General features: G+C 34.1%; 3 protein-coding genes, 2 non-coding genes and 2 pseudogenes across 5 annotated transcripts; 4 read left to right on the top strand and 3 right to left on the bottom strand.

Annotated features, from left to right (window-relative positions):
* Window positions 1–618: 618 nt before the first annotated feature.
* LOC120172384 (transmembrane E3 ubiquitin-protein ligase FLY1-like) lies at window positions 619–8,095 on the bottom strand. The gene is given in 15 exon segments (XM_039179853.1): window positions 619–727; window positions 824–940; window positions 1,414–1,742; window positions 2,687–2,854; window positions 3,314–3,407; window positions 3,535–3,594; window positions 3,680–3,837; window positions 4,379–4,456; window positions 4,535–4,601; window positions 5,269–5,329; window positions 5,678–5,793; window positions 6,162–6,289; window positions 6,808–6,880; window positions 7,468–7,489; window positions 7,491–8,095. Coding segments are annotated over 15 exon segments (1,626 nt in total). The 5' UTR covers window positions 7,544–8,095; the 3' UTR covers window positions 619–625.
* Window positions 2,903–20,104, top strand: LOC120172397. Its single transcript, XM_039179859.1, has 3 exons — window positions 2,903–2,913; window positions 18,607–19,284; window positions 20,037–20,104. Exons 2-3 carry the CDS (start codon window positions 18,756–18,758, stop codon window positions 20,087–20,089), a joined length of 582 nt encoding a protein of 193 aa, XP_039035790.1. The 5' UTR covers window positions 2,903–2,913; window positions 18,607–18,755; the 3' UTR covers window positions 20,090–20,104.
* Window positions 11,274–11,344, bottom strand: TRNAG-CCC. The gene has a single exon. It is a non-coding gene; the product is annotated as a tRNA-Gly (tRNA).
* Window positions 11,985–12,676, top strand: LOC120172407 (annotated as a pseudogene).
* LOC120174055 lies at window positions 14,166–17,449 on the bottom strand (annotated as a pseudogene).
* Window positions 17,252–17,324, top strand: TRNAF-GAA. The gene has a single exon. It is a non-coding gene; the product is annotated as a tRNA-Phe (tRNA).
* Window positions 20,105–22,618: 2,514 nt separating the features above from the next.
* LOC120172365 (mannan endo-1,4-beta-mannosidase 2-like) lies at window positions 22,619–25,691 on the top strand. Its single transcript, XM_039179837.1, is given in 7 exon segments — window positions 22,619–22,641; window positions 22,725–23,062; window positions 23,065–23,087; window positions 23,496–23,693; window positions 24,445–24,567; window positions 24,862–25,073; window positions 25,192–25,691. Coding segments are annotated over 6 exon segments (1,299 nt in total). The 5' UTR covers window positions 22,619–22,641; window positions 22,725–22,731; the 3' UTR covers window positions 25,604–25,691.
* Window positions 25,692–25,982: the final 291 nt, after the last annotated feature.

The following is a 25,982-nucleotide window of genomic DNA, read 5'->3' as shown; positions in this document are numbered from 1 at the left end:
ATGGATTTGACTCGATGCATGATTCAAGCAGAAGAAATACAAAAATATATACCAAGGCTCTGCAATTAGCACCAAGAAAATCAAGTACTTGGGTTGTTTCTGCAATGGATTTCACGTTCTCCCTTAACAAATGACGACAGTTAGGGGAGGGGGGGAAATTGAAGTCATGGATGTGATCTAAAACAATTTGCACTTTCTTTTTTGCCCTTTTTTGAAAAGGCCATCAGTACTTGGTCATGAAATTTATACAATTATACAATGAATACACAAGAATTTCGACGGTTTTAAATTTTGCTTATGTTGTATCTCAGTCATCTTCTGGAAATGGAACCAGGCAAAATGTGGGCACTGGACTCTATTCTCAACCTGAAAAATATATGTATACAAGTGATTTGGGTTGATATAATCAAGGGATAAACAAAACGAAACCGCAAACTCGGAAGAATTTTTGAAACGATATCTTGGAAAAGAACTAAAGTTTGGATGTTCAAAGTTTACAAGTTGATTCTGTGTAGGTTTGAAGGAAATACAAATCCTATGAGGTAGAAAAGCAAAACCCGTTTCTTCTCACATGTCAAGACTGGCATCAAGTCGTTACCTCAATGATAAAGTGGAAAATTTTTCTTTAAGCTGTCGGTAACGAACGGCGGCAAGTTGGGCATTCCATCTTTATGTCCATCCACCGTTGCAAACAACCGGAATGAAAGAAATGATCGCACGGTGTTACCTGTTAGAGAAATGCAGTTTAAATCAAGTCCACCGGTTCAAGAAAATGATCTTGAATATCCCACCAATTGAAGAATAAAAAAACACAACAGTATACCATGCAATCTCTTGAACGTTGCGTAACATCAATGGCAGTCATACAAATGACGCAGTCTGTGGTATGATTTGTTTCTGGATCAAATCTTCTGTAATAGCTATATTTCTCGGGTAGTATCTGCAAACCAAAAGTTCATAGTAAAATCTTCATAACTAGTCCTTGGAAGCTTCAGATAAATTCTAACACACTTGAGAAAATGAACATCCAAAATTGCCAGCAGGTCAAGCTCATATCACTATAGAACAAGCAGGTTGTAAAAACGAACAATACACGATTCACTGAATTAGAAATTTAGAAACGGCTAGAAAGGAACAATCTACAGTGATAACAAGTTCCACAAGAAAATGGTTCCCCTATCACAAGGGAGGGTTGAGAAGAAAAATGAATTCGTTAACCACAAGAAGACCTTCATTATAACAGTCCTAAACTAATCACAACCAACCCTGGCCTACGCCCCCAAGGTGTTTTCAGTCGAGTCGGTATTATTGGCAACAGAAGTGCACTTACTCAGGTTAATGAGTTATCATAAAAGAGTTGAAGAAATGAATAAAAAGGTTATACATGAAAAGAATAACAAAACTGCAACTGACCTGACGAGGAATAAACCATCGAGATCCAAGATAGTGCTGAAGAAGAAGAATGGATGCTTGAAGTCCAATGAATACACCCAAACAGATACACCAGCTCTTGTCAGGCTCGATTCGCATGAAGTTGTGAGGACATCCAAATATATATAATGGAATTGCTAGCCGAGTAACAGTCATGCCTAAGATGTAATGAGGATGCAAAGGTTTTCTTGAATCACGAATGACATTGGTGATTATTTGAGGTATCCAAAAGGAGTACAGAAGGAGAAGTATGGGCCGCAAAAAATTATGAAACTCATACATGATCAAAATGCCTCCTAAAAGGATCCCATCTGCAGATATTTGTACTAGTTAGATCAGAGCAATGCATCAACTAGACATAAACTTCATAAATTAACAGATTCCAAAAGCAATTCATAGGATATAGTATCATTGAAAAAGTAAGGGCATTGAGCAGCTAACATTGAGGACCGTTTAGAACAAAGAGGGATCAATTGCACTCCCTTGATCATTTCTCAAACTATTTCTAAAAGTATCGCTCGTAAATGATATAATTTCCTTTTAGTATGTGACACCCATAATCCACTTTAGACTTTCTAGCATCATTTCCTATGTTAGAAAAGTAGTGCTTATGCCATCCACAACCCCCTTTTCCACTCTCTCTATACCTTTCAGTTTCAGGTTCAGGATGATGTTCTACTATAACCGTAAAGACGGTCAAATTAGTTTTTCAAGAAACCATCTTTTGGCTTTTACTAACACTAAGCTTCCTACAGATTTACAATTTTACACCGGCCTGGTCTATGGCTGTATTATCCTCTAGGTTTTCAGCTCTTCTACCTATGGAAAGAAAAAAAATTAAGTGACCTTGTATTATCAGTCAAGATAATAATGCTAAGATTTATATAAAGATACTTGATTTAAAGAGATCAACTAGATTTGCTTATTTTAAATAGAGATGCAAGGGAGTGCAAGATGGACATGTAATCTTTTCCCAGGTATATCCTATTGATAGAATATGGTGTATGAATAGTGAAATTTTTAAGAGCATCAAATAACTGGGAACACTATCAGGATTAGACCGAGTATCAAGGACAAGAAGCATGATTTATGAAAATCCATAGAAACAAAAATAATGATTGTGAATGGTGGCCAGGTAAGTTTATGCAAGAGAAAAAGACAATAATCATTTGTCTATACTCCATACATCACTTTTGGCAAATCATATGTACAAAAAAATTCAATCCACAAATGCAAAAGCTTTTCTGGCACTTACAGAAACGGCTATATAGAACAGATAGCTCGCGCCTCATTGTCTCCCAGCCTTCACCGTTATTCATAGGCCTACTTGCCTTCCATATTGCGAGAAGGTACCTCATCTCAAAAATGGAGAAGACTACAAACTTGAAGAATGCCGCCGTTGCAAAAGCATTAAATAAGGATTCTGCATAAAGAAATGCAACATGAACTTAGTAGACATAGACCTTTGAAAAGAGCAGGGTAGTAGAAGAGATCTATTATTCTTTGTTAAGCCATCAGCCTACTATCAGGTGCAGAGCAGATTCAATGTGCGCTTTCAAATGAAACCATTCACATTTGATACTGGACAAGACTTGCCCACAAGTAAAAAGGAATAATCTTTGAAATTTCTAGCAATCATTTTTAATCTGAGAACTATAGTGCCCATAGTCCATACCGAGACCAATGCAAAGATAATTCATCAAGTTCTAGTCTTGGATCCCCGTTCTGGTTGCAAATAGAGTTCAACCACTTCAGGGAATGGATATAATTGAAAAGGAAAAGGAGAGACCTTATGTTCTTTATATATTTATATCTTTGCAAACATATGTCAGATGAATTAAATAATATTAGCATTTCTTTGGGACAGTAAATTAATCCTCACCAACCAGTATTCCTGCAGTGAGATGTAAGAGGCAAAGATAAGCATCCATGATAGCTTGTAGACCAATCGTTAAAATTGAAACTTTTGCAGCTCCCTGATAAATAAGAGTAAAAAAAAGCTTTTATTAATCACTAAAGGTTAACGCTATATCAAAATATAGCACCCATGCAAAATAAGCTTGTTCGGTTATCCTTTACAATATATATACTTTAAGTTCTTACCGATTGTGTGTTGCTATGTTCCATTTGTCTGATTAACAGAAGGACTTGAAGGAAAGAGACCTGATGATAAACAATTAAGGAATACAGGCAAAACAGACCAGTTATATTGCATTGAAAATGACAAGGGACGACATATAAAGGATACAAAGGTGACCATTAAGGTGTAGTTAACTGCTTTGTTGTAATAGACTTCAATATTGACAGAAGTCGCATTTAATAGTATAGGTGAGAAACAATCTCCATCATCATCCACTGTAGGACTCTCCATCAATCCTTCGATGTGATAACGATCATGATCTCCATCTATAAAAGGTCAAAAAACTGAATTTGAATACTCATAATGTCATAGTAGATAGTAGTTAGTACTATCTGTTCCCAAGAGACATTTGTGGTCAACATTAAAAAAATTGTAGCCGTAAAAAGTGACCCATGTATAACTCGCGAAATTAACTTGGTCTTTTGCCTGCAAGAATTATCTGGTAAGTTGCTTCCGGTTGATGCACATTCCAATGACATTTTGAGATTTATTTTGTTCCAAAAAGATGAACGAGAGCAGCTATATAAATAAAACACCATCTCCCAGGACATTTCATAAATTAAACCATCAGCCCTTAATCCCAGACACAATCCAGATACCTGGGAACCCAATTGTTTGCAATGACAATTTACTGATTAAGCCTATGAGGAATAATTCAATATTTCTTCTTGAATTTCTTAATTTAATAGATTTGGTAAAAAGTGATTCCCATACGCTGGACAAGAAATAGACCAGAGAAGAATGTAATAGTACAAGAAGAGGATGAGGCATGATGAATGATCTAAGAAGTTGAGATAACTCAAATACCATTTTGGCTTGATGAGATGCGCGAAATTTGGGCAGCAATTTCTATATTGCAATGTTTCTCCATCTCATAAATCGGTGCTGCAATAAAAGAAAACAACATTCACCATATTGCATACTTAACTTGAGCTTAAGCAAAGCAACATAGTTATAAATTACAATATTTTCTTCTCCATATTTTGTCACGTGGAGAATCTTGGAACACTTGAGATGAGAAAACTCCAAGCTGTTCAAAGACATTGCAAGTTAGTAATCACAATAAATAAACATCTATAAAAAAGGACCACAAAAACTGTTTGCTACACACAATACTAATTCAAACATTAACTAAAAAGCAACTTATGGACATAGTCATCCAGAGCCTACTGCAAAATACGCGGTTATAAATAAAAGCCCATAACTCAGAAATACAAATTCAAAGTCTTGCAAGACCAAAGAGACCTCAGGCTGAAGTGAAACATGAAAGGAAATTATTTATTTTAGCCACGTATCAACTTTCTTCAAGTTAAAAAGCCAAAAATCTAATACATAGGATAAATAGCCCCAATCCGAGACTGTAACTATATAGATAAAGTAGCAGTCGACTGTTTTGTCCTATTGACCAGACACTCAGATAATACCATTACTCTAAAGAAAAACTTTTGGAGACAAAAGCAACAAACTAGCAAAGCATTATATGGGGACTTCTACATTTGAACCCACTCTCAAATTCCAAATATGATGTAGAATCAACATTAAATGCTAGTGCCAACCTCTTAGCCTAGTGGCAAGACTTTGGTGTTGTGTGAGAAATTGGGTTCAATCCCCTAGCATCCCTAGCTCCTTCCCCCAATTATAAAAAATAAATAAATATATTCCAGCGAACCACAAATGAGTATGATACGAAGCACTACCAAATGGTATGGGTTGGACAAAATATAATCTTCTTCCTGACTCAGCTCTCCCTCCTTTCCACTGCAATGGTGTGCCAGTAAAATATGTCAGAATTGAAACACAATGAGCATTCGCAAAATGTCATCTTAAAAGAGATATGCATGGACGTGAGAAAGTTAACAAACATATTTCATTTGCCTTTGCTGGTAATTTGGTGGATTTGAGTTCTGAACCCCCCCCCCTCTTCCCCTTCTCCCAAAAGTTTCCCAAGTCAAATAGAATCTCTAAAAATTAGGTAAAAACGGTTTGGAATACTTTTATTTGCACCCTTTTGTTGCAGCTAGTCGACTAGTATGCATTTCTTAGTCAAGCAACATCCAATCAGGATGAAAGCACTTTTAATGAGCAATCAACATATTCCAGATTTACCTGTTAGCTACCATTCGAAGCTGTCTGAAAGGCCATATATATACACCCTCTACCCTTATCTGAGCACCACCAATATTGTGTTTGTTATCAAACACGTCATGGAAAATAATTACACCCTGTTAACGCCACCACGGATGAGAAACAAAGTCAGATAATAATTAAAAATGGTAAGATACAGCCTACACTATTAAGAAGCTATAGTCTTTATAGAGAGTGTTCTTACTACAAAGAAAGGAATAAATATGATTAGGCAAAAACCTAAAGAGGATGTAAGAAAATCAAACTCAATAAGATAGCCAGGGTATCATCAGTGTCATGGAATTTCTTATCACTAACAACCAAATCATGTCTCCGGGCCAACTATAAAAAATATCTCGTGTGTGTATATATTTTGCATCTACAACACAGTTCAAGTATCCTAACAAGTTCACAGGGCAAGCAAAATAAGAGTGAATTTCCTTAATATGATCAAGAACCCCCTTACCTGAACATAATGTACACCAGTTATTTTTGTTGGTGTGCTAACTAATTCAATGACTGAATCACCAGCTGATTTCCTGAAATCGGCAAATTTGGAAGAGCTATTCATAGACTCCAGAAATTGCCAATTGCCTGCAATTTCCAAGTCAAACCAACAAACAATTGTCAACACAAATAAACTTGCTTAATGAACTCGATGATTGAAGTTAATCCATTCTATTTCAGTGATAAACTAAATACCTCAGAAAAATATTTTTGGAAGCTAGACAATTCATTAGTTTCCCTCATAAATAAGGCTTCTTTTTTTTTCTTTAGTCATCAAGAAAAAATTGACACAAAGCATCCGGTTTGGTAAATAAATTTGCATTTCCGTTTTACTTTGAGTGTTCATGGAGTGTGGGTTTTGAGTCTTTGGCAAAAGATAATTTTACCAATATTTTCCAGTAAACTCATCATCTAATCATGAACAACTGAAGTGATATATAAAATAAAATACAGTGTTGGAAAAAAAGAGATGAAGCAGGCAAGACAACACAAGCAATCAATCACAAAACCGCATGCTACATCAGCCATATGCAATAAGATCCAGAAAATACCCCCATGAATCAACTCAAATATGCATATGATTGAATTTGAGAAAATTTCCTTACCTCGATAAGTTCCTGTTATGTTCCATGCATGAAATGGACCCAATTCGCTTTCATCTTTTCTAACAAACAGCCACTACAGGATACAATAAGAATATCAAGAAATCTACAGCACCCAAAATGAAGAGGATAAGGGGTGAAGAACACATGGAAATTTAAACAGCGGCAGAAGACCCAATTTTTTTTCTTAATAATTTGCACCAGACAAACAATTAACTTTAGATCAAGGTGGTCAAATTTTTCAAAATATTAAACGATCATAGAACCCCAAACTTCGAGCATTGGAAATTAGCTCTCCATTATGAAATCTACACATAAACGCAACCTAATTTCCGGTTCCAACCACATATGTTATCTGGGCAAGATTGTTAAATTCCATCATCAAACTTGACATTTCCCATTTCCATTTTGCAGCATTTCATTATACATAAAAAAAAACAATAGCTAGTCAAAACCTATAAAACTGCAATGAGTAAAGCACTAATGCGGGAAAAAAATCCAAATTTGACAAAAATCAGAAGCACAATAAATCAATAACAACTATGAATTTCACATCCAGAAGCAAAATAAAAATTTCATCTTTGCTTAATGGAAAAAAGAATCAAATTTAACAAATAGTTAACATCAAAAACGAAAAATCATATGGAATTAAGAAGCACCAACCTCATCCCCCCATGACCGAGCCCTCCCTTATTGGTCTCAATCCGCCACTGGCTTTAACATAACAAAACCAAACCATAATCCAAAAACAACCCTGAACACAAACCCTAATCTCCTCCTCCTCGAAATCCACAAAAAATCCAAATATTCCCCGGTGATCATATCAAAACCCCAACATCCCATTTCACTAAAAACAAAACCAATTTGCTTTCTCTTCAAAGGAAAAATAAATATCCAATTTCAATTTCCAACAAAGAAAGCAAATATGTTCAGAAACTGATTTAGGTGGTAGATTATCCGAGAAAATAATACAAACCCACTGCACATCAAGGAGAGCGCTAATAAAAGAGATTGCTTCAAGTAGAGCTATCTGAACCAACAATAACCAAATATCAAACAGTAGAAAACGAGAGCTCAACAAACTAATCCCCCCTTCCTTCCTCTTCTGGTGTATATAAAATTCAATTCTTTTATAATTGGTTTAATTGAAGCAAACCCGGCAAAGAACTTACACCAGAAACAATTTTGGACCCAGAGACAGGAACAACACACTTATTCAAAAATATTATTATCAGAAAATACGTGAAGAATACATAAGAAAATTTTAATCTAAAAATAGCTTGGCTAAGTGTTGGTTTGTTGTTGTTGACATGTTTGCTTAAGTTTTGGTAATTAGAAGTCGAGAAAGAGAGTCTCCGCCCTCTAGGTTTTAGTTGGTTCCGTTACGCGCTATGTAGCGGGTTGGAGTTACGTACCAATCAGGGAGAGTCAACCATTATGGTTGGGTCATTACCTTTTGAATAAACTACACTATAGTCACTGACCTTCTAGGACAATTTCACTTAATCAATGTAATCTAAAATTTTTGTTATAATCACTATTGTTAAGAAAATTTTTCATTTTGATCACTAGACTATTTAACCATTAAAAAAACTAACGTGACATGTTAAAAAAACTTAAAAATTAGAAACTTTCATTTCTTCTTTTGTCTTTCTTTCTATTATCAATCGATGGTTTATTCGGTCAAAAAGATCATCGAACTACTCATCTTCTTTTTATTAGAATTAATCGGCGAAAATTAAGCTTTTATGGAGTATGTTAATTTTGAAATCTTGAATTTTTTTTAGAAAGAAGACTTTAACATACTACATTGACTTTTTCTAAACAATAGTTAATGACAGTGACCGTAATAAAAAGTGAATTACAAGTTTAGTAGTTATAATACAAGTTTTGAAAATTTGATGATTAAAATGAAATCATCCTAAATATTTAGTGATCATCAAATGTAGTTTACCCTTACCTTTTTTGGTGTATTAATTAAAAAAATATTTTTTTTAAAATTTTTAATGAAAATTATTTTAAACTTTATTAGTTAGAGGCCAAGACATTAGAACAACCAAGAAATTTTATTCTTTTCTATTAAACTATTTTATATTTACCGAAAATAAAAAAAATTAAATAAAAAGGCGTAACGGAAGTTTGGTGATCATCAAATGTAGTTTACCCTTACCTTTTTTGGTGTATTAATTTAAAAAACATTTTTTTGAAATTTTTACCGAAAATTATTTTAAACTATTTTTTAATGAAAATAAAAAAAATATTAAAATAAATTCACATCTAATTTTTGAATTTGATAATTTTAAATTTAATCTTCACAAGAAATTAAATTTAAATAAAAAGGCGTAACGGAAGTTTGGATTAGTGTCTCGTCCGTTGAAGTTGAAGTTGAAATATTTAAAATTTGTAAACAGAGTTCATTCGGCATCTGTCTTCTACTGCATCGTTATCTTTTTAAAATTTAAGTGTAGGTTTGACATAGTAAACTAGTTGCAAATAAATTAATAATTACGCTGTAGTTAAATAATCTATTTTTATTGATAAAATGTAATTAAAATAATTTAGTATATTTATATATTTATAGTTTATATAATATAGATAAAAGTATAAATTTAAAGAAACTTTTCAATCAACGGAATTGTCTTTTATTATTATAATATAATTAAGTTGACATTTAAAAATATTTTTTGAAATTTTTTATATAAACAATAATAATAATAATAATAATAATAATAATAATTTAGATAAAATTCATATAATTATTGAAGTAAATAATTTATAATCAGTTATTTGAAAAATGACTCTTTATATAAACTATAGAATTTGTTATTAATAATTAAGTGTGTATGTACATTAATAGAATTATTATAAAACATAATAGTTAAATGTTTTAAAATAGTTATAATTTAATCAATAATTTCATAAAAAATTAATTATTCATATAACCTGCAAAATTTATCTAGTTCTTCAAAGAACAATTATCAAATCATGTTCCAGTAATAATAACAACATAGAAGGATAGAAGATCATATAAATCGACAATGAGATAATATAATAATACAATATTTTAAATTTTAAATTTATCGTAGATAATATGCTTTTTAAAATATTTTTAATAATTTTAAACATGATAAACATATAATAAATTTATATCGTGCAGTCACTTAAATTAGAATCATCGATTCTTTATATTTTAAAACTTTATATTTATATATTTAAATTGTCTTTATAAAAACAAATCATTTATTAAAGAAGTGCATAAACATACGGAAGGAGTAGGGGTGAGAAAAATTAATCTGGACTCGACTCGACTCGAGAAAAAAATTGATTTGAATTGATTTCGAGTTGTAATTTCATAATTTGAATTGACTCGAAAAATTTCAAGTTCAAATCGAGTTGTAAAATACAACTCGAATAACTCAAATTTTTTAGTAATTAGTGGATTGATTTTTAAATTTGAGTCAAATCTCTTAACTCAACTCCTTATGATATATGTATATTACATATAAAAAAATATGAAGATATATATATATAGTTATAGTTATAAAAAATCATTTAAAATAGAATCAAATAATTTCATAATATTATAAATATTTACAATTAAATTTAAACAAAAACTCGAAAATTCGACTCGATTTATACAATTGCATTTTATACAGGGGTATAAATGAACAGGGTTTGAATTAATAAATTTGTGTTTATGTTTGTTTGTTTATTTTTAAAAGTGGCGTATTAGGTTCGTTCAGTGTTCATGAACATATTCGTTTAATATTCGCGAGCCGAACATGTTCGTTTATATGTTCAGAAATATTTAGAATTTTGTTGAAATTACACCACTACTCTTTAAGTTCCATAGGTTTCACAATTTCAAATCCAAAGTTCATCGTGTGTTTAATTTAGTCCCTACTTTCACTAATATTTAATATGTCAAAAAATAAAAGAAAAAAGACAATCAAATAAACAAACCTATAAGCGGTCAATAAACGAACTTTCAAAGGAGCTTAATCGAGAACATATAAAAAATGATATATTGTTGTTTGTGTTCTTCCGTTTATTAAATGAACATAAAATTTTTATTCATACTCATTTATTTAGCTTCAAAAGCGAACATAAATGAATATTATACAAACGATTTACAAATAATTCATTGAATGCTCTATTCATTTATTTCCCTAACTTTATTAAACATTAAGAGACTCTCGTATTGAGTCTAAGAATGTTATTTTAATGTTGATATGTGATTTTATCGAGAATACAAGTGAATTTCGTTAACAATAACTTGTGAAATATCAGGTAAGATATAGAATAGCAGAAGTATTAAGAAAGTGTCCTCAATGTAATGAGATTACAAACTCTAATCAATCCACAAAGTTTTAGGAAAGAAATAAATATATAATTAAAAATAAAACAGAAGCGAAAGGAACGGTGTCCCTTTCCCCCTCCTTTTATGTACGCAAAAGGTACATAACAAATGCGCATCCGGGGAATCGTACCCCGGTCAGTACCGTGGGAGGGTACTATGATACCACTACACTAGATGCGCCTCTATTCTCTAGTTGTTGAATATTATACATTTTAAATATTTAATTAAAGAAGGAGCACAAAAAATGTTTCTGAACTCAGGAACATCTGTATTTAGACTACAAATAGCTGGTGAATCTAAAAATAATACACGTATAAATGTGACAAACTACAAAATTTTTATTTGAATTTATTTCTTTTACAAAATTTGATACATTATTTATTATATGTTTAGATATTATTGTAGTCAACATGAACAAGTACAATATATCTTACCATTACAATTAATATATGAAAATCAGTGAACCAAAAATGCTTTAATCTTAATTTTAAAGGGTTTAGCTGCATAACCGTTAAATCCGCATCTGCATGCTAGCTACGTGTAAGAACTCAAATAGGTAAGATAAAGGTGCCCTACGAAACGTCTCTGCTAATCCAATTAAGAACCGACTCGATTAATTATAATTCCTGCTAAATCACTCGCCATTTGCCCCTATAATCTCACGCTCTTTCCTTAAACCGTTTGCATGCTTTACAACGGTAACTTCGTCCCTCGATCCCATTCCCTTATAAATACCAATCCCCAAGCTTCAATCTTCTTCAACATAAGCTATTGCTTGCTTTCTTTGAGTTCCTTTTGTTGTTTCAGAATTGCAGTTCCAATGGGGTATCTTTTGATTGTGATGCTGCTGTGTTTTTTAACTTCAACTCATGGTTACAAGTTCTACGTTGGTGATGGAGATGGTTGGGTTGTTACTCCTTCTGAGAATTATAATCATTGGGCTGAAAGGATGAGATTCCAAGTCAATGATACTCTCTGTAAGGATATATAGTTTTTTTCATGTCAATTTGCACTTCTTTTTGGGGTTTATCGTGCTGTTTTTGTTGCAGTTTTTAAGTATAACAAAGGGTCGGACTCGGTGCTATTGGTGACGAAAGAAGATTACTTCGCCTGCAACCCAAACCCGGTTCAGTCCTTAACAGAAGGCGATTCAATCTTCACGTTTCATCACCGGCAACGTTGAAAATTGCAACAAAGGGCAAAAGCTCATCGCCGTGGTCATGGCCGTACGACACAAACCACCCCAGCAAAAACCTCCTCCTGCTTCTCCTTCTCCATCGGCATCACCAGTTCCCGATACTAACGCTCCGGCAGAGTCGCCTAAGAGCAGTGAGGGTCCATCGGATTCGGATGCTGGGATACCAGCTCCGTCGTCGGAGCAGAAATCGGGTTCATTCGGAGTAGTATGTTCTACTCGGTTGGTGTTGGGATGTAGCGTTTTGGTCAGCATGGCCTTGGGGGACGTAAAAATGGTTTGTTTTTGGAGCTGAATTGTTAGTGTCAAAAGGTGGAAACAAAAATAGAGGGGAACCGGTTGTTAATCAACTTGTTATATTTATTTTGTTATTTATTTGTTTTCAGATAAACTCTAAATATATATAATGTGTCTTTTGTTTAAAAATAAGAATAAATTATTTATTAAATAAACAAAGATAAAAGTTAATGAAATTATAAATTAAAAATATAAAAAAGTAATACATTCATCAAAATTCAAATAGATCTTGTTCATAATAAATTCATAAATTCTACCATTCTTTTAATAAAAAAAAAGTTAATTCTACCACTTAAATCTATAAGATTAAGGTTAAATTGGTGAGAAATCTTAATCAATAGGTTAAACATGGAGATTTGATCCAATTTGAGGAAAAACAATAAAAATGTCAAAGGATGTTTTATTTTGAGGGTGATTATTTATTTCGAGGAAAAACATATAATATAATTGAATGAAATATAATTATTATTTCATACATTTAATTTTTAATATGTTATTGTACAAACTTCAGTGACCTTGGTGGTAAAGTAATTATTGTTATTTATTGAGATCCTGAGTTTAAGCACTAGAAATATCATGATACGAGCGTTCAATGTCAAAAGATTAAGAGTTATTTTTTAATAGATACTATCTTACACTTACCCCAGATTAATAAAAAAAATATGTTATTAGTATTTTTTTTTATTTTAGTTAAAAAATAATTAATCAACGGGTCGGTTGAGATTAGTTAAGGTAAAGCCTTGAGGATTGGAAGAGCAAAAATAAAAGAATAAGTATTCGAAGTTATTAAAAGGTAATACGTGTTTAACATATTTCTTAATCATTAATAACATATAAAATCTTATAAACACAACTGCTTAAACTCAATGTCAAAAGATTGAGAATTATCTTTGAACAAATACTACTTTGTACTTATCACATATTAATAAAAAATATGTTAACAGTATTTTTTTATTTTAGTTAAAAATAATTATTCAACCGGTTGTTCCGAATTAGTTAAGGCAAAACTTTAGGAACCGGAAGAGCAATTAAAAATAATAATAAGTATTCAAGTTTATTAAAAGGTAATATTTATTTAGCATATTTCTTAATCATTAATAACACATACAAATCTTATAAAAGCAATTGTTTGAACTCAATCTCTCTAAGAACAAAAATACACTTAAGACCACTCTCAATGCTTTCTTATTAATTCATTTCATATTTCATATAATTTACTTTGGTTCGGTTTTATTTATATATTTATTTATCTAAGAATTAAAATATAAAAATTATTTAAATAATTTATTCAAAGGGACAATTTTAAACATTCATTTAATTATATAACAAGATTATGTTTAAATAATTTATTTGAAGTGATTAACTCACACTAAAATTATAATTAAAAAATAGATATACAACGTGGTTAATGTTTTCTATGGTTTAGGGATTTAATCAAAATAAAAGGTGAATTGAGCACAATGTACTCTTAACATTATGATTTTTGTTTTGAGATGTATTTGTGCACCTTTGGCTTTGAATAATTTGATTGCAGATCACGAGATTTCGCTTCTTCCCCTCGTCAGTAGATGCTAATCCCAACGAATCGGAGAATGACTTGGACCAACGTCAAGTTCCACTGCAGAGAACTGAGGTGCTCGACCAAGTGGTATTATGAGATCCTTCATAACCTCGTCTTCTTCCACGCTTATCTGGGCACCAATAAAGACAGCAGTGAGTATCACAAAAAAATGAAGCTTTTACTAGGGAAATGAAACAATCAACTCATTTCTTATGCTTTACAATGTATCGACTCAGTGATCTCTTGAATATATTCAGTAACAGTCTAATGGTAATTGGAATCTGCTTCTCATGTGTCACCACATAGCACAATGTTGAAGTTTGAACTTTAGCTATCACAAGACTGAAGTTTCAAGAATTTCAGCTTATATTTTTACACTGAAAAATATCAATAGGCCGCATTTACGATCTCAGCACCTCACCTTGTGAAGAAGCATCCTCCCATTAGTCATTTTCAGCTTATATTTTTACACTGAAAAATATCAATAGGCCGCATTTACGATCTCAGCACCTCACCTTGTGAAGAAGCATCCTCCCATTCACCTTGTGAAGAAAGCATCCCCATTAGTCATGTGTGGAGTCAGGGCAGGTATTCTACATACAGAGAGGGAATCGATAAACAGGAGAACATTACTTGCCACTGTTCCATTCTGAATGCTGGAAGTGCTTCCAAGGAAGACATTGTATCTAGCGGGGCCTGAATAAAAATCCTTTAAAGAAACTCAGAAGCAAACTCAAGACTATGGGAACTGCAAACAAGAGCTTTTATTAAAGCATATGAAGTCATTGCCTGAAATATTATATTACAACTACAATAGATCTGCCAAATAAAATAGTTCAGCATCCTCAAAGACAAGAACGAATTAACAATTCACATTGTGGGTTCAAAATTAGTACCATTCCTTGCTACAACGTAGATATCAGAATAGGCAGTCTGAGATAGTGACAATAGCGGGTAAGAATGAGAAATACAGCAGCAAGAGTTTCTTAAATTTCAGAAGAACGACCATCTCGTAAGACAATTTTCTGCGGATATCCCCCCATTAACTGAGAGGTACTCTTCATGGAAGTCATCTCTCCCATATATACAAGCCAAAGATGAAGATGTTATCCCTTAAAAAATGGCATTCCACATTGTTGCAAAAGTTGACATCTGATGGACATAAAAAAAGAATATAAGCAATTAACAGAAGTAGAAAATGCAGAAATCATCTTGTAAGGTACACGAGACTTGCAGTTAAACTGAAACCCTTGGTGGAGCATCAAACCATGAGTCCTCTGGTCAAAAAATCAGAGGGTGGAATCCCAGGTTTTGTTGGCCACTTTACAGGGCCTTCTTCTCGTCCAGATTCTGCTTCTGGTTCAATTGTATCAATATTCTTCACTTGCTCCTCCTTGTCCGCTTCAAGTGGATATGGCAATATGATAATCCAGCTTCAGAAACTGAACATAAAATTGGGTTATGAACGAACTCAGAAGTTCTGCTACAACACTAAAACTTGGAATCCACATAATTCAACTAATGAACCCAAATATACACACCAGCATCATTGACATCAGAATCTCCAGATGCCACAGCTGCTGCTGCGTTGCTCAAAGCCATAGCAAGCTTCTGCGGATGCAAATCGAAATATGTTATCATCATCACCATCTTCTGCTCTGGCACATATTTCAGAATCTCCTCTATGAGTATCCATCTCTTTAACTTCACAACGACTGTCTTTCCGAGCTTCGCCAGCATTTTTATTATCAGCCCAACTAACTGAGCGGTTAAGTTTCTTTGCTCCAGCAGATTTAAGAGAGGATTTGAGCACAACCTCACTTGATCCCACAGCCTTGTCAGTATCGGTTTCCTTCTCTGCTACAGCACTAATTGTACCTGAACCACTGATTGACACATTTAGTTGAAGGCAGTTCTACAATGCTAATTTTTTTTCCCTCAAAGCAAATGAGGATCCGGTATCAGACATTTTCCTCAAAGTCTTTACAAGCTCCTTTTCCTTGCACTTCTTTCGATTTCAAAACAGAACCCTGTCTAGACCCCGGGGTTGTCTTGGAAGCAGTATGTTCATCATTCATGATTATTTCACTAGTAAAGTCCATCTGATTAATAACTTCTTTTATACTGCTCGGCTTCCTTCTAAGAATTCCGGAATTCCTGGAACTGGTATGTTCATTGTTCATCATCATAGCACTAGTAAAACCTATCTCATTATCAACAAAGTTATCTCCTTTACCCAGCTTGGAATTGCTAGAATCAAACACTGCCAAAAAAAACCTCGCATTTGTAAAACTAAATAAAACGAAGTTTTTTCTCAGAATAATAACTTGAATAGTTGAGGGGGGGAAATCTAATCTCCATTTTTGCTGTTTTTTTTAAGGTGAAGGATTAGACACCAATTCTCTTTGTGGAACATAGCCTTCAATAGCATTGGAAGGACCCACCAAAGAAACTTCCCCAGCTTTTATTTCCTCATTCTCTTTATTCTTCAAGTTCGAAAACCCTAAATCCCCATTCTTCCCCAAACCCACGTCACCAAACAAACTCAAAATCGAATTAAGTTTCACGTGATTCAAAACGGAACACCTCTCTTCTTGTAAACTCCCAAGAGAGAGCTCCGCTATTAATCAGGCAATCGGCGGAGCAAAACCTGCTGGTTTCTTGTAAATCATAAACTGTGTTCTTTCAAAGAGATTCGATAACGGCCGCTTCGACGGGGCTCCGAAGGTAAGGGGTTTTGGCAGAGGGCGATACCGCAAGTGTCGGTGATCGGCCTCTCGGTTACGACATCCTCGTAGTCGCTTCGAGAAATTGAATCGAAGGAGATTAATTGTTTATCGTCTCGGATTCCATCGAGAAGATGGAGTTGAATCTTGTGTACGGCTTCTGAAACTGAGATTGACTGGTTTTCGCCATTGAGTTAGAAGACTTTGGAGCGATTTTTTTCCCCTCCTTTCTTAAAGGAAATTATTCATTATTAGCAAAACAAATATTAATGAGTAATGTATAAATTACTCATGGTTAAAAAGTAATTGCGGGGATAGCTCAGTTGGGAGAGCGTCAGACTGAAGATCTGAAGGTCGCGTGTTCGATCCACGCTCACCGCAAACTTTTTTTCCTCTTTTCCGTTGGGCTTTGTCTCTCTTAGCGGGTATGGGCAATTTTCTTCCACCTCTTTCTGGGCTAAAATGTTCGGTTCCTTGGAAGAGAATAGAATAGGGATGGAATGCATTTCTACCCTGAAACATTTAAATATCATATTATTTAAAAGTTTTACAAAGTATAATATAATTAAAAATAATAATAAATTTGATAATTTTAATGTTTTAAAGCTCAGCCCTGTAATTTACTGCTCCCGCTACAGCTCTTTGATCAACCTCCAACACTATCACTATGGTTCTTTTGTTTTGCTTCCCAAATCAGTTTCTTGAACTGTTTTAAAATAATATACATTTTATTTCCTTTGAATTGATTAGACCTAACTAAGTCAATTTAAACTTCGTTTGAACTAATTTTGTTATTTATTATGTGTAATTCTTGAAATTATCATTCAAGTTCTTAACCAAATTCAATTATTTTTAATTCTTTCATATAAATGTTTAATTAAATTATATTAATGTCCTGCTGTTGTTGTTGAATCATTGGGTATTACAGTCAATAGTAATACAAGACAAAAGTTAAGGGCTGTAAAAGGTATTATTGAAAAATGTCGGTGGTGATGGTTGGTCCATTAATGGAGGACCAAAGCATGCCAAAATTATTCATCCTACTATATAACTCACCGACATAGGCTATGGAGTAAGACCTAAGTGTCTGTTTATTTTTATTGCTTTCCCACATTTTCCCCTAGTAATTAATTTTTTAAGAAATAAATTTAAAAAAATAAAGGGGCTAAAAAGTTCACAAAGTTGGACGACAAGAGGCATTGTCCGGTTATAGAAATTTGGATAGTTGCTGGATTTGTTATAGTCAAAGAGTATAGGGTAAATATATTTATTTTAAATTAGTATCTAAAATTGATTTCATGATTCAAACAAGTCATTTAATTTGAACAAGAAGGTCATAATCTGGTACCTAACTGGACTAAAAAATTAGGTGCGAAATTGAATCCTTAGACTGAGTTAAAGTATTGGATAAAAATAATTAAGTGCCAAATTGAAGTTAAAGTCAAGTTCAAATTCGAAATAATGTGTTTACCCAAAAATATAGTTGAATAATACTAAAACATATATAAAAAATATATATTTTTAAATGTATTATTTGTAAATGTTGCCCTTACCTTAGTCTCTTACAGGATACATAGGTTTGCTCAAAGCATTTCAGAACTGTGACACATCTACTGAGCACGTATATTACACGAACCAATGAGATGATGCCATAGTGCTAGAGCTAAATCAGATTGATAGCAATTGCGCTTGGTATTTCCCGTTAACTTGATCGCTCAAATCTGAGAGTATCCAATTTTTCATCATCTCATCTCAGAGTCTCGGACATAGGAGACTACCAAAAACTCTCTAAGAAAACAATCCCAAATAGACATGGAGCAGGAGAAGGGACAAGACGCGCCGCCGTCCACTTCTCCCACATCGACACCACCTCTTCTTCCTCCGCCTCCGCCATCTTCATCATACGCGTTGTTCTTAACGATTATGAGCAAAAGGAGAACATGGGTATTTCTGTTTGTTCTGGTTTACGCTATCCTTTTAGTTTCTTCGTGGAATTCCCTGAAATCGATACTTTCTTGGTACAAATACCAATCCCGATCCTCTTCTCCTTCTTCCTGTTGGCCTGCCCTCTATGCGTCCGTCCTCCTCGGTGCCGTTTTCGGGCTGCTTTCCATGGTTGCGGCGCTGGCTGTGGCGGTGCCGGCCACTCTGGTCACGTGGATAACTATTGTGGTCTTGCTCGCTTTCTTTGGGAAACCAAAACGGACCTTGGTGCTCGAAGGAAGGAAAATCACTATAGAAATCGCTAGCTTCGTGTTCAAGATTTTGTTGAAGGAAGGGAACCTTGTGGCTGCTGTTTGTGCCGTTTTGGGTTACTTCGCATTCGTCAGGAAGAACTCCGGTGAGTGATTTGAGGCCTTTTTTTAGCTGGAGATGAGGTTTTTGTATGTGCATATTTGAAGAAAAATGTAGATTTTTCATTTTTGTTAACCTTTTGTTCTCCTTTTCCATCTAAGACGTCGTTTATTTTTTGTTAATTCAACTTAGATTAGGCATTACCGAAAGCAACGACAAGACTTTTATTACAGGGCTATGTAACAGTTATTACCCCCTGTTCTTGTTGCTTCTCTGTATAGAAGTACTCACGAGCTGTTATTTTCACTCACTTCAAAACTTATCTGTTTACAGAGTAAATGTTTTCCATAATTTAGTTTTTTGTAATACTAGTGAAGGTAACTGTGTTTTGGAATGATTTCCCATTGCTTTACTAAAAGCCGTGTCGGGTGTGGAAATGAGGGTTTGGTCCCCCTTCAAATGCAGCATTGCCATTTATCTACGGCTTGGACATTACCATCTTAGAGATTCTGAGTTTTGCGTGACAGAAAGTAACCCCCTACCCTTACTGACAGAAAGTATTCGAATATGAGTAGTATATACGGTACGATCCTTAGACTACATGAAAAAGACAGAGACAAAGGTAAGCATGCTTGTGTCCAGTGTATATCCTGTAGTACCATGCCTATTTCCACTCGTCAAGGTTCATGTTGTTAAAGATGGCTGAGAGCTGTTCCTCTGAATCATCATCGTTGCACTTCCAAACTGAACAACTCCGATATGAATATGAATCACAACGCAATATGTCACAGTTAGGAGAGCAATACGGTGTAACGAAGATCGTTGCGTGCAGGCAAGCCAACCAATCATGAATGCCTTGGACATAAGAGCAAAGAACAGTGCCCCAATGAGTGTCATGACATCGATGTCGGAGCTACACATCACTAATCTTGTGTTGCAGATGACAAATGGATCTAACTTCGCATGATTGCAGCTCTTTCTGCATTGATTTTTTCCTCGTAACTCATATTTAGAACACGGTTGAGAGCGTTGTGCTTGGGTTAAGGCTTAGGGGCTAGCCATGTGAATCGCTAGCACAATAGATGAGGCAAATAATTATGTGAACCAAGCTATATTGCTTGCCTTTCAAATTAAAAGTCGTCAGCTTTTTCCTGGTAACATGGTCATAGTTTCGCCAACGTTACCATTGGATGCCCGACATCTTCCAAGGATTGAAGTCATCGGTTGTGGACCATCTATTATATATTTATTGAAAGTGTCTAGAAAAACGGACATTGTGAATGGGCTTAATATGTAAGTGTCTCAAAAAAAATTATATTAATCTGTTTTTGGGTTAATAAGGAGAAACCCAAATTATGTTAGCCCAATTAACACATCTTTGCTATTGATTCTGGTTTGGTTTGGTGCTGTTGCTGACATGACATGATGGTGTTTGGTTACCCATTTCACACTTGAGAACGGAAGCAGATGCTACGTACTTATTTAATTTCCATTTAATGATATTGACTTATGTATTGAAAATTCAACAAATGAAGCAAACAGTCAAATGATGTACTCTGTCCTAAATCACTAAATTATCAAATTAGTTTTAAGACTGATTCAATCTCTCTTTGCCTCTATAAAAATATTATATATACCCCATTGATTCTTCTGAACTATAGTCACTGCATTATCAAGAACGTTTATGTCACTGCCAAAAAGCTAAACATTATTACTAACTCAATTTGGGAAGAAGACATCCTGTCATTAATTATTTATCATTTATACAGTATACTATTATATATTTTCACATCTTCTCTTATTAGAAAAAATAAATTATATAGTTAGTTATTAAATTTTAAATTCTGCATTAACTTTAATTATAATTTTAGTTGTTAAATATTAAGTTTTGCATTAATTTTAATTATAAGTTTTAAAACGATTCTATTAAATTTTAATTTTAGATTTACTTAGGACATGAAGCCGTTAAATCATTAATATCATAATGAGGAGGTAGTTTCTTCCATGTTTTTGTACAAGATTGCCGTTTTCGGTCAATCATCGGTCACTATTTACGACAAAATCAATACCAAAACGTTAGTATTTTAGTCTTCTTTTCTCTCCTTAAATTGGTTTTTTACTAAACTCATTCAAAATCGATGAAAACTTATCTAAATGTTTGATATTCTAATGCTACGATCTTCTGTGACAATAATTTGATGAGCCTAATTCTCATGTATATTGTTTGTCTTATTGAAAGAATGATTCTCATCATTTTAATTTTTTAACAAATACTTCAAAACCATCCAATCTAAAAAAGTAAAAAAATATGGATTTTTGTGTTTAGTTTCGCGAGTTTTAAAGAAGTTTTGAAAAAATTTAAATAAATAAAGTATAGATAAAGATGAGACAAATTCATTGATATGACAGTAAAAAATGTCGGAGAATGATAGTTTAAAGTTACGGTTGAAAAATGATGAAAAAACTCTATTTTAGTTAAGAAGATTATGAAGTGAAATAAATAATAATTTTTTAACATAATGTTAGTACCAAAACTACCACGTCATTCTACCGTTTCGAATTTAATAATCTAATACTTTAATTGAATTCAAAAGTTCAGTATTAAAATTGATATAAAACTTAAAGGTTGATGATTAACGGAATAATCTACCCTGCCAAAAATTTCTTTCGGTATTGAGTGAATATATGTCTACAACAAAGCATGTGTACGTATAGATTTTGCGCCCAAAAGAAAGAAGCGTGTGTACGTATAGATGTGAAAGGAGTGTAGCCCACGTTGTGGGGCTTTCCACATGGAAAGCTTTTGTCGGTTATCAATTAACAGGTTGCCTAACCTAATCAGATTTCTCTTATCAAATGCGACCATGGATTAGAGCAAATGGAATCCCCCGCAATTATTTTAAAGCACAAAAAATAAAGGAAAAAGCTCAAAACTTCACAGGCCAGGAGAATCCAACTTCCCCAGTAATTTTTCTTTTCTTTTACGGGGAGGTAATCACATGGGCCGAGACACTTGTTTCGGTTAGCTTTATTAAAATTCAAGGAAACTGTGGGGGAAATCAGGTGCAGTGCTTGTATCTGTGATTGTTGATACCCAGTATTACACCATCCCAATCTTACCTTTGTCTTTGAAACTCTTGGGTTTGCTTTCTTTGCCCTTCATTTTCAGTCCCTTCATGTTTTCTCCCCCCTCATTTCTTGCATCATTTTCTGCAATTAAAACCACCCTAGTTCCTAAGCAGAAACACTTAAACTTGCAAATCTATCTGCTTTGTTTGTTATGTTTATACTTTTTTTGTGTGACCATATGAAGAATGATCTGCGTTCACATTGGAGTTTAAGGTACTGTAACTCTGTAATCTCCACTTTGGGTATCCTTAAATTTTGGAACTTTGTTAGAAGGGTACCCAAATAATCTGTCCTTTTTAAAAAAGTAATTCTGGGATTTTTGCCTGTTGATTGATTTGTAGGTTGTTTGCTATACAGGAAGGTTATGGCTGGCAATGGGATGTTATACCCAATTCTTGGATTTGCTTCATGTGTGGCTTTTATTTATATGTCTTTTGGTGGTTTGAAGCTTAGTCGTTTCCCTAGGGAACAGAGATTAAGTTTTGTGGAAAGGAATGGGACTCAGTTCTTTTTGGATGGGAAACCTTTGTATGTTAATGGATGGAATTCTTACTGGTTAATGTCCCATTCTGTGGAGGAAAATACTCGACCTAAGGTCAGTGCAATGCTTCAAGCTGGTGCGAAGATGGGTCTCACTGTTTGTAGAACTTGGGCCTTTAATGATGGAGGCTATAATTCTCTCCAGATTTCCCCGGGCAATTCGATGAGCGAGTCTTCAAGGTATTTGTTCTGAGATTCTGGTTTTTTATTTTGTAAATTTTGATGTCTGCGTTGTTAATTATCAGCTGTATAATCACAATCCTATATGATCCGGGTGTTCAATGCAAGCACCGTTTCGGTTTTGAGCTTACAAGAGATTTACAATGTGCATATTGAAGATGATTTAGATTATTGCACAGTTGCTAATCTAAACTAGGCTTGTCTTGAATATATGTGGTAGGGCTCTCTAACATGAAATCTAAGCGTTCAGATTTCAAATTGCTTCGTTTTCTCAGCTGCTTGATTAGAAACATGTCAAAAAACTGTGAATTATTGACTCTGTTGTGCTCTCTAATGTTGGTTAGTATGATTGTAGAGTACTTTTTCTTAATAATGGTTATTTATGTTGATGACGTTCCTTTTCTGCAGGCCTTGGATTATGTCATTGCAGAAGCAAGGCAACATGGAATTAGGCTCCTTCTTAGCTTAGTAAATAACTTGCAACCATATGGTGGAAAGACACAGTATGTCAACTGGGCGTGGCAAGAAGGCATTGGTTTGAGCTCTTCTAATGATTCCTTCTTCTTTGACCCATCAATCCGCAAATATTTTAAGAATTATGTCCTGGTATCTCACCATCTATCTAAGTTCTACTTGTATTTTTTTCCTCATATTTGAATAATGAGAATTTTTCCCCTGCATCGAGATGCATGTATATCACCGCATATCTTCTGTGAACTGCTCTTGGAGTGCTAACATTACATTGTTAAAATATACAAGTCTTAATGTTCAAAGGGGAATCTGATACCGAAAACGTCATATCAACTTGCTTCTTATTAATTTAGTCCTTATTGGATATGACCCTATAAACAAAAAGGTCCAATCGTTTCATCTGTAGATAACAAACACAAAAGCTATTAACAACAATGTGGTTGTGAAAGAGAACTGAAAGTGATAGGAAATGTGTTGCTAAGCTTTGTGAAGTATTGTACTTTATTTTTCTTTCTTATTTTATGCCCGAGGGGAAGGATATAGGTTTGTTCTATTTATCATTGATTCATCGCAAGGAGCTTGCATATTAGATAGTATGTCACAAGTATGATTCTTACCGGGTGCTAGCCAACAATAGTAGGAACATACTGTCTTCCCGGGTTCTTCTTTCTACCAACACAATATATATTGAACCTCATTTCAAATTGTTAAGAAACATGATTGTGTGTGAATAAGGTTGACAAGGCCAACTAACTGTATGATCTCAAATTTGAGGGATAATGTAGTTTCTTCCTACGATGTTCTTTTTCTATATTTGCAAGATAAATTCAAAAAATCTTTTCTAAGCTGCAATGAAGTCTTATTGTGATGTATTTCTTGCTCTCAGACCGTCCTCACCAGGAAGAACACCATCACAGGAATCGAATATCGGAATGATCCTACCATCTTTGCTTGGGAGTTGATAAACGAACCTCGTTGCATAACCGATCCTTCTGGGGATACTCTTCAAGTAAGTTATGAGATCTTGCACTATTTAGATGGACCAGAAAAAGACCGTACATGTTATTTTAAGCACTGATGAATGCAGTATTGACCCTGTATTGGTTTCTAACTTTTCTCTATAATCTAGACCAATTATGTTTAATTTAGATGAATGTTATGGTGTTGTGCAAAATGTTCATATTTCAGAAAACAGGTTTTACATGTTGTATGCATTCATCTCAAAGACCAAGATTTTACTTTCTTCCAAGATTTATCGTTTTGTATCGTATCGTGAGTTCAATTTTATGGCATTCCATTGCAGGATTGGTTAGAAGAGATGACGGCTTTCGTAAAATCAATCGACAAAAACCATCTATTGACCATCGGCTTAGAAGGATTTTACGGTCCTAAAAGCCCCAAGAAGTCAACTGTGAATCCAGAAGAGTGGGCATCAGCCCTTGGATCTGATTTTATGCGCAACTCGAACATTACGCATGTTGATTTTGCCTCTGTTCATATATATGCCGACCAATGGTAAGCAATATTGACCACTATTTATGAAATGTATCAGTATGTATGTAAAATATCAATTGCTTGATACGGAATAAAGCCTTATAATTTTCTCGAATCTTTTTCGTACCCTCTTTGGTAGGTTTCATCATCTCGGTTTTGAAGAAAAACGGAACTACGTTTCCAAGTGGATGCGCTCACACATTGAAGATTGTGACAAGGAACTGAAGAAGCCGGTTATGTTCACAGAGTATGGCTTGTCCGACCAGAACAAAGACTACCAGCCATCCCAACGAGAGCAGCTTTATAGAACTGTTCTAGACATCATTTACAAGTCTGCAAAGAAGAAAGGGTCAGGGGCAGGCGCTTTAGTCTGGCAATTCTTCGTCAAAGGAATGACAGAATACAGCGATGATTTCGGGATCGTACCATGGGAGTCCCAACTGATTTACAAACTGAACATAGAACACTCGTGCAGATTGGCTAGAATCCAAGGACTTGTTCAAGAAAACGAAAACTTCAAACAACTGTGTTCCAAGAGAAAGCAAAGCTAGCGGTATCAAAAAATTCGATTCGTTCTGGTGAGGTAGTTTGTGGCAGATATAAAAAGTTTATTGTACTGTATTTTTTCTTCTTCTCATATCCCATACAAATTACAATATGGTTCAAGTAGATATGCAGATATATATAGTACTTGATTGCGAGTTTGCTGCAAAATTTTCGTAGCAACTGTGAACCGACTGTCTACAATGATTACCAGATCGTCAATGCATGTTAGAAATTTGAATGAATCCCGATAATAGCACCTCTTCCAAATTTCAAGTATGTTGGATGAGCCCCAACTAATTGTTGGACATAGCAGATACAGCATTCACAATCAAGAAAATATCTTTGAAAGAATCTGAGCTGGGAAATATTAAACCTCGAATGGAT

The sequence above is a fragment of the Hibiscus syriacus genome, unplaced genomic scaffold (genome assembly GCF_006381635.1).
Source record: "Hibiscus syriacus cultivar Baekdansim isolate YM2019G1 unplaced genomic scaffold, ASM638163v2 tig00003041_pilon, whole genome shotgun sequence".
Lineage (NCBI taxonomy): Eukaryota > Viridiplantae > Streptophyta > Magnoliopsida > Malvales > Malvaceae > Hibiscus > Hibiscus syriacus.
The sequence above is the reverse complement of the archived record's forward strand: the minus strand, read 5'-3'. Positions and strand labels throughout refer to the sequence as shown.

Coding starts and splice junctions, on each gene's coding strand:
- LOC120172397 (XM_039179859.1), top strand. CDS start 18,756: ATGGAGCAGGAGAAGGGACAAGACGCGCCGCCGTCCACTTCTCCCACA. Junction 19,285..20,036: donor ATTCGTCAGGAAGAACTCCG/GTGAGTGATTTG, acceptor CACAGTTAGGAG/AGCAATACGGTGTAACGAAG.